Here is a 14,528-nt window from a genome sequence, read left to right on the forward strand (position 1 = left end):
TCAGTCATACAGTAGGCTTGATGCTCAATTTCAACTATCCCACTTATTTTAGGTTAGCTCTGTTGATGACTATATTCAACGGTTGGTATCATCTTTTGTCACCACATGCTTCTGTGCGCATGGCTATTTTATTCGTTACAGTGCAAACTCTGAACTGATCTTCTATAGGACAAGGTTAACTAAATAAGATCCCTGTCGCCATATATCTTACACAAGATAGCCCCACCCCAGTTTTAAAATCATAAGTCAGCTGATAACAGTGGAATTTAATATGGGTACTTCCCGACAACGCATAGTTCACTGTAGTAATATAATAGCTGCATTATTGGCAGGGTAGCAATATTGTAGTTTACTAGAAAAGAATAGTACAATGTACTACGTAATAAGCCAGCAGATAACATATAGACCTGCTAGATAATAACATAATTGTCTATTTCAATAGATACGAAAATAGAGGTGGGAGACTTGGTTGGAATCAGGCAAGAGGGGAACCCTTAGAAAATTAAGAAGTGGTAGTGTGTACACGAATGTGCTATTCGTAGCTCATCATTTGCGCCCTCTTTATAGATACAAACATATGATTACTATTTTCTTGCATGTTCATCCTTGGTTAACCACTCACTATTGCCTTGGTTAAGCATTCACCATGCCGTATAGTGAGTTCTGTGTATTTAGTGCATGTCTTGCTAACCTGCTGAAAGATTGGGTGCACCCAAACTGATTCTGTGGTTGGGTGAGTGACTATGTTTCCTGAGCGTCGTTTGTGAGAAGTCCAGTTTAAATGATATAATTTCTATGTATTCCTAATAATTATGTCATGGCAAACAGAAAATTTGTGGAGTAATAATTTTGTGATTCTGGTGTTTCATATTGTGATTTTCTTAATTTTACTGTCTTGCTTCTCCAGGTTCTTCATCTTGTTGAGCAACTATGCTTAGCATTGAATGATGAGTTCAGAGTGTATTTACTCCATATTTTGCCAAGTTGTATTCAAGTCTTGGGTGATGCTGAACGCTGCAATGATTATTGCTATGTGCCTGACATATTACACACACTTGAAGTGTTTGGCGGTTTGTATCCAACTCCTACTTTTTTTTCATGTCCCTAATTTATGTTGAAACTAGCATATGTTAACTTATGGCACCTTTTAGGAAATTTGGATGAGCACATGCACTTGGTTGCTCCAGTGCTTGTTCGTTTATTTAAAGTGGAGCTAGTTGACATCCGACGGCGTGCTATCATTACTTTGACTAAGCTTATACCTAAGGTGCAGGTCGGTTGATGTTCTAATCAAGTTTGATGTATCATATCTTTTTTGCAAAAGGTTGCTTCTGTGCTTTTGTATTGCTCATCATGCATCTTCGATATATCTTGTCCAGGTTGGTACTCATGTATCGGCGTTAGTGCATCATCTGAAGCTCGTCTTGGATGGGTAAGGTTTATGGTTACAAATAATTTAATGTATCTAGCATATTGGATTTTCCTTGTGCTTTTTACGTTCTTGTTTTCGTAGCATATCTATTATCACAATATTATTTTTATTTCTACTTAATTTGTAACTGGTTATTTTTACTTTTATCAGTTTAATTAATACATTTTGTCTTGTGCATCTCTTTTCTTTGATTGTTATTTCCCCTTATGTGAGTAGAAACAATGATGATTTACGGAAAGAAGCTGCTGAGGCGCTCTGCTCGCTCGCACATGCTCTCGGAGAGGAATTTACAATTTTCATACCATCAATACGCAAACTTCTTGTGAAGCACCATTTGCGGGTACCCTGTTTTAATATTATGCATTGTACCTTTTGATGTCTTTTGTCTAATTTTTCATGTTTTACTTCTTACAGTACAAAAAATGGGATGAGACTGAAAATCGATTACTAAGGCGAGAACTGTTCATCTCCGATAACTTGTCAGTACAGAAGTACACACAGTGTCCACCTGATGTTATTAGTGACCCCCTTGGTGATTTTGAGGGTGTTCCTTCCGAGGAAGCTGATGAAACACAGCGGCAACCAAGAAGTCATCAAGTAATATGCTTTGTGGTTCCAGCTATATTTGATAGATTTCTTCACTTGTATTCTGCTTCTTACTAATTATTGTTTTCCGTTGTTCTTTTGACAACTTTGCCTAGCTTTTAAGACATCAGAGCTCACTCTTGCCCATAAAACCTTTGACTTTTTGGAAGATTGTTATTTCACCTGGGAGGACCTTGGTTCCTTTTCAAAAGAATTAAATCTTAACGTTCTTGTTCAGTGTTTCTGAGCAGCTACTGTGTACACACCCGCTTAAGTATTCATGGTAGCCACACATATCAATATGACCACTTGCTAACCACTTAATGTGATAGTTGCTTGTCTTTGTACTAGGCTGATGTGTGTGTTTTTTGTTCTTCTATTTTCTTTCTCTGTTGTAGTCACTAGGTAGTAGATTGTTGTAATTGATGGTTTTGCTTCTGTTCGAGAAAAATGATTGACAACCTGTATTGTTCATCTGCTCTTTCATGTAGCCCTATATTTTTCTTATACTTAATTTAGACTTTTGGTTGCTGCAGGTCAACGATGTTCGGTTGAGAAGTGCTGGCGAGGCTTCTCAGAGAAGTACTAGAGAAGATTGGGCTGAATGGATGAGGCACTTTAGTATTGCACTTCTCAAAGAGTCACCATCTCCAGCTCTACGCACTTGTGCAAGGCTAGCACAGCTTCAGGTAAAGCAGTTGTTCTTTATAATGTGTTGATCATGCTGTGAATTATTTTCTGACAGAAATATTCAGCCCTCTGTTGGACGCGAGTTGTTTGCTGCGGGTTTTGCAAGTTGCTGGGCCCAAATGACCGAATCATCCCAGGAGCAACTAGTGAGAAGTCTCAAGACAGCATTCTCATCTCAAAACATACCACCAGAAATTCTTGCAACGCTGTTGAACTTGGTAAGTTTGGTCGTAGGATTTTTGTATACAAAAGTTACAATTCATTTGTCATGCTGTTTCTTTTATTAATTGTCCGCTTCTGTAAGTAGGCAGAGTTTATGGAACATGATGAGAAGCCTCTTCCAATTGATACTAGGCTCCTTGGCGCACTTGCTGAGAAGGTTAGCTGTATTGTTACTCTTTGTGTTCTTTGGCAAACTATTGAGATCTCCATGAGCATGTGTGTTTTATTGAAACTTCTGAACTATTTTTTCAGTGTCGAGCATATGCAAAAGCCCTCCATTATAAAGAAATGGAGTTTGAAGCTGTATGTTCAAAGAAGATGGGTGCAAATCCTGTTACAGTGGTTGAATCCCTTATTCATATTAACAATCAACTGCACCAGCATGAGGTTGGTCCTTGTGTCATGTGAAAGGATAAAGGAGTAATCTTTATAGTTTTTAAACCTTTTTTTAATTTCTACAGGCAGCTATTGGAATACTGACTTACTCACAGCAGCATCTAGAAGTTCAGTTAAAGGAATCCTGGTATATGCCAGTTACTACTGCACCTATGACCCCGTTGCCAAAGAATCATTTTCTCACATTTATTATGATCCTTATCTGGCATTTATAATTAGTACTTCTAAACTAATGGCTTTGAATGATAAATATGGTTGAAACTTGCTAAAATAAGACCCATCATTTTTAATGATTCAAGTTTCTTGTTTCAATATCTGTTTAATCTTGTGTAATGTAGGTATGAGAAATTGCACCGTTGGGATGAGGCCCTAAGGGCATATACCATGAAGTCATCTCAAGCATCTGGCCCTTTACAACACAGCCAAAATTTGGATGCTACATTGGGTATGGTCATTACTTATTCTTTATTGCACCGTACCCTCCTTCCCAAAGACTTGTCACTTTCCAATCCTGAGAAACAGTTTCCAGAATACCATTTTGAAAATTCTCAGATCCTCCACTAGGGCACCCTTGTTATTGGCTTATTGTGGAAGTCATTTTCTGTTCAAATATGATTGTGCGCGTAAAAGAAAAATAAAGAAAACCACATAGCGAGTTATTTATGTCTAATAATTCATATATGAATCTTCTTTAGTATACATAGCAAATGTAACCAGCTGAGAATCATGCTTATGTTAGGGAGGATGAGGTGCCTAGCGTCCTTGGCTCGGTGGGAAGATTTAAGCACATTATGCAGGGAGCAATGGACTGGTGCAGAACCGCCTGCTCGGCTGGAAATGGCTCCAATGGTTGTGGATAAATCTTCTTGTCCATTTATAGATAACTTTTAACAGGTGAACTTAATTTTTCTTCTTTTTGTTTCTGTTCCTATAGGCTGCAAATGCTGCTTGGCATATGGGTGAGTGGGACCAGATGTCTGAATATGTTTCTCGTCTGGATGATGGGGACGAAAACAAGCTCCGCTCGTTGGGTAACACAACTGCTAGTGGTGATGGAAGCAGTAATGGTGCTTTCTTTAGGGCTGTTCTTTCAGTTCGTTGCAAAAAGGTGGAGTATGTTCCTATTTTGAACTCTGATTACATTCTTTCCATAATTTGATCATAGTTTGGATTTTTGTGTTCCGTTACAGTATGAAGAAGCTCGTGTATATGTTGAGAGAGCTCGGCGGTGTTTGGCAACTGAACTTGCACCATTGGTATGACACAGCCATTATATATTCCTTTGTATAATTTCAATGATTCAAGTTTTGTCTAAATTTATTTTCATTACTATATTATTCATATTTTGGAAATATTTTTTGTACCGTGGTTTTCATATTTGCCAAAGCTAACCGATGATTGCGATGTGATTTTATGCAACAAAGCAACCACAAACTGACTCTCATATATCTGAATTGCTAATAGTAAACGGTGTGTTTGGATCTTGGGTGTGTGTGTGTTTGGGGGGGGGAAGGAGAGGCATTTGGTACTGATAAAATATCTTGCAGTATATGTGTAAAAATTAGAGGGGAACTTTTGGAACTGATACATTCTATAAGGCAAAAGTATAGATGCAATAATTAGTCTTTATACTTCTACAGTGTATTATTTTTAGCACTTACAATGAGCTTATCTGTTCTCAGAGGGTGTTTCTCTAATTATATCTCAAGAATTTAATTGGTTCACATACCTGGTGTTCTCTTTTACATGAAAGAAAAAGTATGATCTTTTCATTGTTTGGCCCTATATGGGGGCCTTCTTGTGATGAACAGTCTGCACTTTCATAAGTCTGTTATAACTGTGTTTCCATCAAAAAAAGGTTTATTAACTGCTCACAAATCCGTTTTGCCCTTCTGTATACCCATACTTGTTCGTTACCAATTTTCTAGGTACTTGAGAGTTATGAGCGTGCTTATAACAACATGGTGCGGGTTCAGCAGCTTTCAGAACTCGAAGAGGTATTCTAATTTTGGTTTATGTTCTGAAGAATTTAGTTACTGTTTTACTAACAAACGGTGTGTAATTCAGGTGATTGATTACTGCACTCTTCCGATGGAAAGTCCAATTGCTGATGGGCGAAGGGAACTTATCCGTAATATGTGGAACGAGCGCATTAAAGGAACAAAACGGAACGTTGAGGTTATATGATGTATTTGCTTAAGAATGCTGTGTTGTAGCCTGTATGGTTCTTATTCTCCATATTGACTTCAAAAATTTACTCAGGTGTGGCAAGCCCTACTTGCTGTTAGAGAGTTGGTTCTTCCTCCTAATGAAGACAGAGATACCTGGATAAAATTTGCTAAACTTTGCTGGAAGAGTGGACGTATTAGTCAGGCTAAATCTACTTTAGTCAAACTTTTACAGGTGAAAATAGTAGTTGTTATTAATTAGTGTGCCTGTTTAACTCTGCAATCCTCTCTATAAAAGAAATAATTTCTTATACCACATGCAGTTTGATCCTGAATCTTCTCCTGAGTTGACACTGTATCATGGACATCCTCAAGTAGTCCTGGCTTACCTGAAGTACCAGTATGCTGTTGGAGATGAGCTTAAACGAAAGGACGCATTTTCTAGGCTACAGGTGCTTGTTCTTATACTCTGACAATACATGGCAGCACTCATATCTTCAAGTGTTTATACTGATATACCCTTGTTTCTGGTGAGATAGGATCTGTCAGTGCAGATTGCAACAGCCACAAATAGTTACTCTGGAATGCTAGTAAGCCATGGTGCTATATCAAGTGCTGGAGTACCACTTACTGCCCGTGTCTATTTGACACTTGCTAGCTGGAAGAGAGCACTGTCACCTGGATTGGATGATGATGCCATTCAAGGTCTGAAAAACTTCAGTTTTTTCCACTGTTTTCCTTTATTTTTTTTCAAATAATTATGAATCTCTTTCTCCAGAAATATTGGTTTCTTACAAAAATGCCACATTAAGTGCCAAGGACTGGGGCAAGGCATGGCATTCGTGGGCTTTGTTCAACACTGAAGTCATGTCCCGATATACTTTGCGAGGCCGTCCAGATATAGCAGGAAAATATGTTGTTGCAGCAGTAACAGGATATTTCTACTCTATTGCGTGTGCATCTACAACTAAAGGTGTCGATGATAGCTTGCAGGTATTTTTTTTTTCTTTCTGTTTTTTGTTCTGCGAAGTAGATTTTGAGCAAAGGCTTTATATAGTGGCTGATCCCATCGCACTTCAAAAATGCTTTTACACCCTTCCCAATGTTTGAGAAGAGCAAAAACTCAAATTACAATATTATGTTGTTTAGTCATGTTCCTACTATATTTATAAGTCTTGAAATGTGATATATGCGGGATCATAGCCATACAACAAATGACTAGCCAGCATCTCTGACTTGGTCAAGTATAACTGGTAATGAACAGATGTGAAATATCTGGAGTGACAATTGGTCCGATCGCCTTTTGGGGAGAAGATTTTCCAGGCTTCACTCCTTTGCCCTTGATCATCTCTTTGGTCCAGGATGCACTTGTTACCCAAGAGCCCTTAGATCTTTTTCATCTTCAGCTCTCCAGCCAGGCCTTTGATGAATTCCGTGAGTTCAGGCAATTCCTGACCAACCTTCATTGTTCCCCTAGTGTTGCTCTTTCTCATGGGTTGCAACTTGGATACCCTGGAAACTCGTGATCATCTCTTCTGGTTATGTAGCTTCAGCTCCTCCTGCTGGAATGCTCTTGATTTGTGCCTCAATCTCCCATGGAGGAAGTTATCTTCAGGGTAAAGCTCAAGTTCAACAAGGTCTTCTTTCAGATCACGACGGTTGCAGCTTGAAATATTTGGAAGCAAAGAAAATTTTGAAGTCTTTAGCAACATCCCCTAGTAGGGCCACTTGTTTGTTTTGTTTCAAGAAAGATCCCTCTTCCTTCTTTCTTACGGATGAAGGATGAGCTTGCCATCCCTCTAAGGTCCCTTGGATAACCTAGAGTCTCTCCCCAGGGCCTGGTACTTGCCTGCCTTCTGCCCCTTCTTGTACAGCCCTCCCTCTTTCTTTCCTCCTTTGTACAGCTCCTCTCTTGTAAATATCTATCTTTAAAAAGGGCAGCCCGTTGCATGTAGCTCCCGCTCACAGGGTCCGGTGAAGGGTCCGACCACTTTGGGTCTTTTGTAAATATCTTTCTTTATATTAATAAAATTTACTGTGGGGGCCTCCTCTACATCTTAAAATAATCATTCCGCTACATCTTGGTGGCATGGAAAAAAATATTATGCCACTTTGAGATGACTGCCTAAAAAATAGTTTTCTCTAATTCCTTGTTTTTTCAATAATATATTTAAATGATTATGTTTACTTTTGTAGGATATTCTCCGTCTCTTGACTCTTTGGTTCAACCATGGGGCAACCTCAGAGGTTCAAATGGCATTGGAGAAAGGCTTTACACTTGTCAAGATCGAAATGTGGTTGGTTGTGCTACCCCAGATAATTGCCAGGATTCATTCAAACAATAGAATAGTTAGAGAACTGATACAAGAATTGCTAGTTCGAATTGGAAAGGGGCATCCGCAGGTTCGCAATTTTCTTCTTAGGCTGATAAACATTGGCTATGATTTGGATGTTCAATTAGAGTATCTGTGCTGCTTTCTTGTGAAATTTACTAGGTTTCTGCATTGCTATAGCGACTGTCATAGAATCACAGTTGTTGCTTTAATAACTAAGTGACATAGGACGACCTATCTCCCTATCCGATGATCTAAAGAAACGACTAAAAGAATAAAGGAGTCGAATAGTAAAGAATAAGGAGACCTACCAGGCATTAGCGTCCAGTGGCATTTGTTTAAAGAAGAACAATCAAAACACAAGTAAATGGTCACTCTCCGGGATAAATTTTGCCTCACAGGGTCGAGCCCTGGCGAGCGGTCTGGTGCCAGCAAACCCCTACGTACTGAGTAATGCTTGGTTCTTTTTGCATTCCTCATTTTTAGTTCGATCCATGCTCACCTCCAGTTTTGCTGTCTTTTGTTTGTGTATAAGGTGGCTGCAAAGTTAGTAGTACTGTTTGTGTTTTTTAGTGTTCACGTTTGTTGTTTCATGCTTACTTTTGTCCAGGATTCATTATGCTATGTGTGTGTATGTGTGTGAATTGCTCGTTGGGTCTTGTCTGCCAGGAGCTGACTGGTTCTGGTGTTTCCCTGTGATAATAACTATATTCTCCTTTTGTGTCTTTTCAGATTTTTCAAGTTTCCTTAGCTTTATAGTTCTTTTGTTTGTTTGAAATATAACCTATGTACCTGAATACTGCTGTGTACCATCCATACTTGTTGGAACCAGTTTGACTGATAACTGGCCATTATATCCAACTGAAAGGATGGCCTTGCTTTTTTAACTATGTTGGGATTATTCTAATTTAGTTTTGCCAATTCCTTGACATTTTTTTACCAGGCATTGATGTATCCTCTTTTGGTTGCTTGCAAATCAATAAGTATATTAAGGCAACGTGCAGCACAGGAGGTCGTTGATAAGATCCGCAAGCATAGTGGAGGCCTTGTTGATCAGGTTAGCATCAGTATCTGTTAAGCTTCTACGGAAGACACATAGCGCTCCTGACTCTGTTGATGTTGGTTGCTCCAGGCGCAGCTTGTTTCAAAGGAACTGATACGAGTTGCCATTTTGTGGCATGAGATGTGGCATGAAGCTCTTGAGGAAGCTAGCAGGATGTATTTTGGTGAGCACAATATCGATGGAATGCTTGCGGTACTTGAGCCATTGCATGCAATGCTTGAGAGAGGGGCTGAGACAATAAAAGAGAACACTTTCATTCAGGTAGTGCCGTCACCAAACTTTCCTCCAGTCCCCATCACAGTATATCGTAACACAAATATATTTCTCTTGCTAATGTTTGGGTTACTTTTCATGAAAATGCATTTTGTCCTTATATCTTGGTCTGTTTTATACAGTAAATCATTTGGTGCCTTCACCCCATTCAATTATCAACTTGACATTGAACATCAAATTCAGTTTGTTTTGTTAAGTGTTTAATAGCTTATGCTATTGAAACTTATCCAGGCCTATGGACATGAATTACTTGAAGCCCACGAATGCTGCTTAAAATATCGTGCTACTGGAGAGGATGCTGAGCTAACTAAGGTATATAAGAGTGTCAATACAATAATTTCTGTATTGTGTCTTCTTGAGTCTGCTGAGGATGACTTCTGTGTTCTTTAGGCATGGGATTTGTATTACCATGTTTTCAGAAGAATCGACAAACAGCTTCCAAGTCTTACAACTCTTGATTTGCATGTAAGCATGTTATATGATTGTTTTCCTGCAGTTTGTTTCCTTTAGCTCCTTGATTGAACATTTGATGTCTCTTTCAGTCTGTTTCACCTGAGCTGCTCAAATGTCGAAAGTTGGAGCTTGCTGTACCAGGAACTTATTCTGCAGGTATTCCACAGGGTTATACCATATATTTCAAATTTTAGTTCTCTACTTCTTACGGTACCTTAGTACTCTTTTCTTTTGCCTTAGCAATTCTACAGAACTCACAATTGTGAGATGAATTATTTGTAGCATACATGGGTTATTTTTAACAAGTACCCCAACATTTTAATTACCCACTAGTTTGTGTTATGTCATCAACATCCCTTGTCTATGATAGATCCCTACTGGAACCATGCAATAAAATGTAAAGTGATGGCAACAATAAGACAATCTGTTTAGATTGAAAAACGTGCTTTTCATTTGGTTGTATAAGAATGCTGACAGTAAGAATTAAACTTTTCTTCCCTATTCACCAGTATTGAGTATTTTATTCTGCAATTGATTGTTAAATTGACCTAGAATTCTGACATTAAGAATTAAACTTTGCTTCCAGATTCACCACTAGTGACTATCGAGTATTTTGTTCCGCAATTGATTGTTATTACATCCAAACAAAGACCGAGGAAACTGACAATTCATGGAAGTGATGGTGAGGATTATGCATTCTTGCTTAAAGGTCATGAAGATTTAAGACAAGATGAACGCGTTATGCAGGTTTGTATCTAGATTGCAAGTCTTTTTCACGCTGATTTCTGATGTTTTAGTAGCAATAGAGCATGGAGTAGCAAGCATATTTTTATATGTTGTGCCCATGAATAGTTTTGTCCTCCACTGTCCCCTTACCTGAGGCCAGTTCTTTGTTTTCCCCGCACCCTTGTGGTTTACCATCTGAACAGTAACTGATTCCTCATCATTATATCTTTATTTGTTTTACCTAAGGCCAGTTTTTTTCTTTCCGTATCTTGATCTGAAATAGGCAGCTTGAAAAACACCACTACTCCAAAACAAAAACTGTTCACATGCCCATGCTTAGTTAACTAGCCTGATCTTACATAGTGATGCACAGGTTGAACTTATATGAATGCTTAGTTAACAAACTGTTCTTTGAAGTCCTGATAATACTGATGTATTGTTGATAAGCTGGAGCCCCTCTCTGGCATTGATGCAATTAACACTTGGGCATAATCTGTTAATCTGGTGGTGTCCTCGCAAGCTGAAATAGCCTCTAGTTATTACAAGCTACCAACAAAAAATATGTATCTAAATACCTTTCCTCTTCACTTAGCTTTTTGGTCTGGTGAATACTCTCCTGGAGAACTCAAGGAAAACATCAGAGAAAGATTTGTCGATCCAAAGATATGCTGTTATTCCCCTGTCTCCTAACAGTGGATTAATTGGATGGGTACCTAATTGTGACACGCTTCATGCTCTGATCCGTGAATACAGAGATGCAAGGAAGGTTAGTCTGCCTCAATAATTTGTTTCCTTCTGAAAGAAGATAAACGTGTTTTGCTTGATGTCATTTGTCAATTGATTTCCCTCTTCTTTGTTCAGATTTTCTTAAATCAAGAGCACAGACTTATGTTGGCGTTTGCACCCGATTATGACCACTTACCCCTCATCGCGAAGGTGGAAGTATTTCAGCATGCTCTGCAGAATACCGAAGGAAATGACCTTGCAAAGGTACTATGCTGTCTCTTGTCACTGCACTATGAAAAGAGCTCGCTGATTTTGATGCTTTCTGCTGACGATATTTAATCTACCTCAACAAAATTGTGATAGGTTCTCTGGCTGAAAAGTCGAACATCCGAAGTATGGCTTGAGCGGCGTACAAATTATACAAGAAGCCTGGCTGTTATGAGCATGGTATGAATTACTGCTATGATATGTGTTTTCATATGAGATATTCCTTTCGACTTAAGATGTTGAAAATGTAATTTTGCAGGCTGGCTATTTGCTTGGGTTAGGAGATCGGCATCCAAGCAATCTTATGTTAGATCGTTTTAGGTAATTTCTACGAAGCTTGAAGTAACCATGAATGTTGCGAATTTGTTTTTGTTGTCTTGAGGTCTAATAATAATTTTTTGCTTCAGTGGGAAAATTTTACACATTGACTTTGGAGATTGTTTTGAGGCGTCAATGAATCGAGAAAAGTTCCCTGAAAAAGTAAGTAGGCCGTGTTCTGGGATTTATTCCTTGCCAATCACCTGATAGGTTGATGCTCTAGTTTTGTTGAGTCTTGTCTTGTATTGTAACTGTTATTGAATGCGTGTCATTTTAACTTTTTTTTACTGCACTCACACATTTTGTATGTATGGTGTAGGTACCATTCCGTTTGACTAGAATGCTTGTGAAAGCTATGGAAGTTAGTGGTATTGAGGGTACTTTCAGAACAACTTGTGAAAATGTGATGCAAGTCCTTCGAACAAACAAGGACAGCGTCATGGCTATGATGGAGGTAAGTAATACATATTCTATAGCTTGTAGCACCATTGCCTGGCCAATATTATATACTCCATCCGTACCATAATATAGTGCTTATTAGATTTTTTAAAGCCAAACTTTGTAAACTTTGACCAAGTATAAAGAAAAATGTTGCAATATTAGAATGCCAAATCAATGACATTGGATTCATTCATGAAATATATTTTCATATGATGTCTATTTGGTATTATAGATATATTTTTTATATAAAATAAGTCAAAGTTTGTGAAGCTTGACTTCTACGACACCAACACGCACTATATTCTGAGGTGGAGTGAGTATTTAATATTGAAATAAAAAAATCCGCTTTTTTAGACCCTAAGATTTGCCTCAAGTCCACATTTCATCCTAACACTCCAAAACCGTCTAAAATGGACCTGGAGCTTTTAAACAGTCCACTTTACCCCCTTATCTGATTTTAGGGCATCTCCAACGGCATTACCCCAATCCGCCACTAAATGTCCGGACATGCCTGTCCACATGATTTTTGCCATCCAATGCCATCCTACAAACGTTCGCGTCCGAATTCTCGCAAACAGGAACCAAACTAGGTGGACCTTTGCGGGCGTCGGGGACGTCCAGACATCCCCCACGTACGCGTTCGATTGCGCGGTCCTACCTGAAGTCATGCCGTGTGTCTCGCCCATGAACATTCTCCGTACATTTATGCCACTCCACGCTGCTGGTCAGACCGACATGACCGGATGGGAAGGTGGCGCCGCTTCAATGCGGACACACGGCGACCGAGAAGCCTACTCGGGCCGCTCGCTGAGCCGCATTGAAGTGACGTCGGTCCGCCCGCCCTAGATATTCAAGCAGGCAGGCGGCAGCGTCCAAACCCATCTCTCCACACAACACCGGCTCTCATCTCCTCTCCACTCAGTGCCGCATCCCCGATCCTCTCTTGTCCTCTCCTCGACCGTGCGATGGGCAAGTCCGGCGCCAGCGGCTGGTTCTCCGCGTCGGTCCGTGGATCTCCCTCCAGATCACGGCGGCGCGCGCACTCCAGGGCCGTCTTCCTCCACCGCGTCGTCAGCGAAGGAGGTCTGCTCTCCTCGTGAGGTCGCCTCGAAGGATGAGGAATTCCAGGCGTAGCTGGAGGTCCAGCTCGAGGGCGCCACCCTCGCCGCCACGTCAAGCAGAAGGAGCAGCGCAACCCCGCAATTGCGGCGTCTGGTGAAGGAGGAGCCATCGTCGCCGCCAGGCAGCACATTCGATAGCTTCCAACCGGGGTCCCCATCGTTCCGTTTCTGGCGTGGCAAGGAGGTGGCACCACCCCGGTAGCGCCCGGTGAAGGAAGAGGAGCTCGGCAACGCCGTCGCCAACGCTCGATCGCATCCCCTACTACCTTGGTGGCCAACAGGGCGGCTGCTGAGCAAGCTCGCCGGGCGGCGTTCGCCACGTCTGACATTGCGTTGGACTGGGTCCTCGTGGACCCAGACCTCGCGTTGGTCTTGACCGTCCGCCTGCTGCGGCCTCAGTGACCAGCTGATCATAATCGGGATGGTCAGGTCCCTGCGCGCCGGCCGTCTCCTCGGCGGCAAGACCAGTGGCAGGCAGACCGTGGCGGCGTCCGCGACCGACGGTACCCCACGCCGGGCGGCGGAAGAAGGCGATTGGCTCGCGGCAGCCGGTGGATGATCAGCCCCCCCCCCCCCCCCCCCCCCCCACACACACACACGTGCCCTTCCACCGTTCCTACTCGCCCTTCCGCCACTAGAAGGACTACGACGACGAATGGCGGCGGCGGCCAGGAAGCAGCCACCGTCCGGTACCTTGTGTAGTTTGTTTTGTTTTCTTTAAATTTAATTTGAACTTATCCAATTTCATCTGGTTTGCCTGCAGTATATTGAACTTTCTTAAATTTCGTCTGTTTTGTCAATTTGCGTTCGTAATGTTGCGGATGTTTGCTGGGTGTGGTTGGATGGCCAGCTCCAGTATCCATGCCCATGTCTGATTTGGGGTACGCCGTTGGAGATGCCCTTAAAACGGTTTTCATCCTATGTGGTGCCCATGTGATAGTATTTATTTTAGCAAACAATCTGATTTTATTGATTAATCGAACAAAGTGCCAGAGGGCACTTACTTAAACACGAACAACAATGACCATAAGGTACTTCAAAGTAGGGTTGAGCATTTGGTTCTCCGGTTTTTTTGGTTTGGTTTCTTGTGTTTACAATTATTATTTTTATTTAAATCAACAACCAAATTAGCCCGGAGTTATTGGGAGCCGAAAGTTCAGTTAACAGACCAAAATGACTAAATAAGATTAAGAAATGAGAGGAGAATATGGCATCACAGCTGCTTGCTTTATCTCATAAACGAAAAAAAGCTTGATCTCCGCTGAGGTGGTCATGGTTAGCTAAGCAGCAGTGTTGGGAAGGTCAAGTTGGGAC

The 14,528-nt window shown here is 40.8% G+C and overlaps 1 protein-coding gene across 1 annotated transcript in view; it reads left to right on the forward strand.

Moving 5' to 3' along the window:
* The window catches only part of TOR (target of rapamycin), a 29,881-nt gene that overhangs the window by 13,647 nt on the left and 1,706 nt on the right, over positions 1-14,528 (forward strand). Inside the window, exons 24-56 of the mRNA XM_048679858.2 lie at positions 908-1,070; positions 1,152-1,273; positions 1,380-1,432; positions 1,649-1,772; positions 1,847-2,029; positions 2,554-2,706; positions 2,773-2,925; positions 3,015-3,086; positions 3,182-3,316; positions 3,391-3,452; positions 3,664-3,770; positions 4,065-4,174; positions 4,260-4,433; positions 4,516-4,581; positions 5,254-5,322; positions 5,393-5,503; positions 5,588-5,728; positions 5,817-5,945; positions 6,033-6,198; positions 6,272-6,486; positions 7,690-7,896; positions 8,770-8,883; positions 8,959-9,150; positions 9,394-9,474; positions 9,553-9,627; positions 9,705-9,771; positions 10,202-10,362; positions 10,934-11,107; positions 11,203-11,331; positions 11,431-11,514; positions 11,594-11,655; positions 11,742-11,814; positions 11,972-12,106. Coding sequence (XP_048535815.1) covers positions 908-1,070; positions 1,152-1,273; positions 1,380-1,432; positions 1,649-1,772; positions 1,847-2,029; positions 2,554-2,706; positions 2,773-2,925; positions 3,015-3,086; positions 3,182-3,316; positions 3,391-3,452; positions 3,664-3,770; positions 4,065-4,174; positions 4,260-4,433; positions 4,516-4,581; positions 5,254-5,322; positions 5,393-5,503; positions 5,588-5,728; positions 5,817-5,945; positions 6,033-6,198; positions 6,272-6,486; positions 7,690-7,896; positions 8,770-8,883; positions 8,959-9,150; positions 9,394-9,474; positions 9,553-9,627; positions 9,705-9,771; positions 10,202-10,362; positions 10,934-11,107; positions 11,203-11,331; positions 11,431-11,514; positions 11,594-11,655; positions 11,742-11,814; positions 11,972-12,106 — 4,062 coding nt within the window. The remainder of the gene's footprint in view (positions 1-907; positions 1,071-1,151; positions 1,274-1,379; positions 1,433-1,648; positions 1,773-1,846; positions 2,030-2,553; positions 2,707-2,772; positions 2,926-3,014; positions 3,087-3,181; positions 3,317-3,390; positions 3,453-3,663; positions 3,771-4,064; positions 4,175-4,259; positions 4,434-4,515; positions 4,582-5,253; positions 5,323-5,392; positions 5,504-5,587; positions 5,729-5,816; positions 5,946-6,032; positions 6,199-6,271; positions 6,487-7,689; positions 7,897-8,769; positions 8,884-8,958; positions 9,151-9,393; positions 9,475-9,552; positions 9,628-9,704; positions 9,772-10,201; positions 10,363-10,933; positions 11,108-11,202; positions 11,332-11,430; positions 11,515-11,593; positions 11,656-11,741; positions 11,815-11,971; positions 12,107-14,528) is intronic.

This window comes from Triticum urartu, chromosome 1A, assembly GCF_056163025.1.
Source record: "Triticum urartu cultivar PI428250 chromosome 1A, HENAU_Tu73, whole genome shotgun sequence".
In the NCBI taxonomy this organism is placed as follows: domain Eukaryota; kingdom Viridiplantae; phylum Streptophyta; class Magnoliopsida; order Poales; family Poaceae; genus Triticum; species Triticum urartu.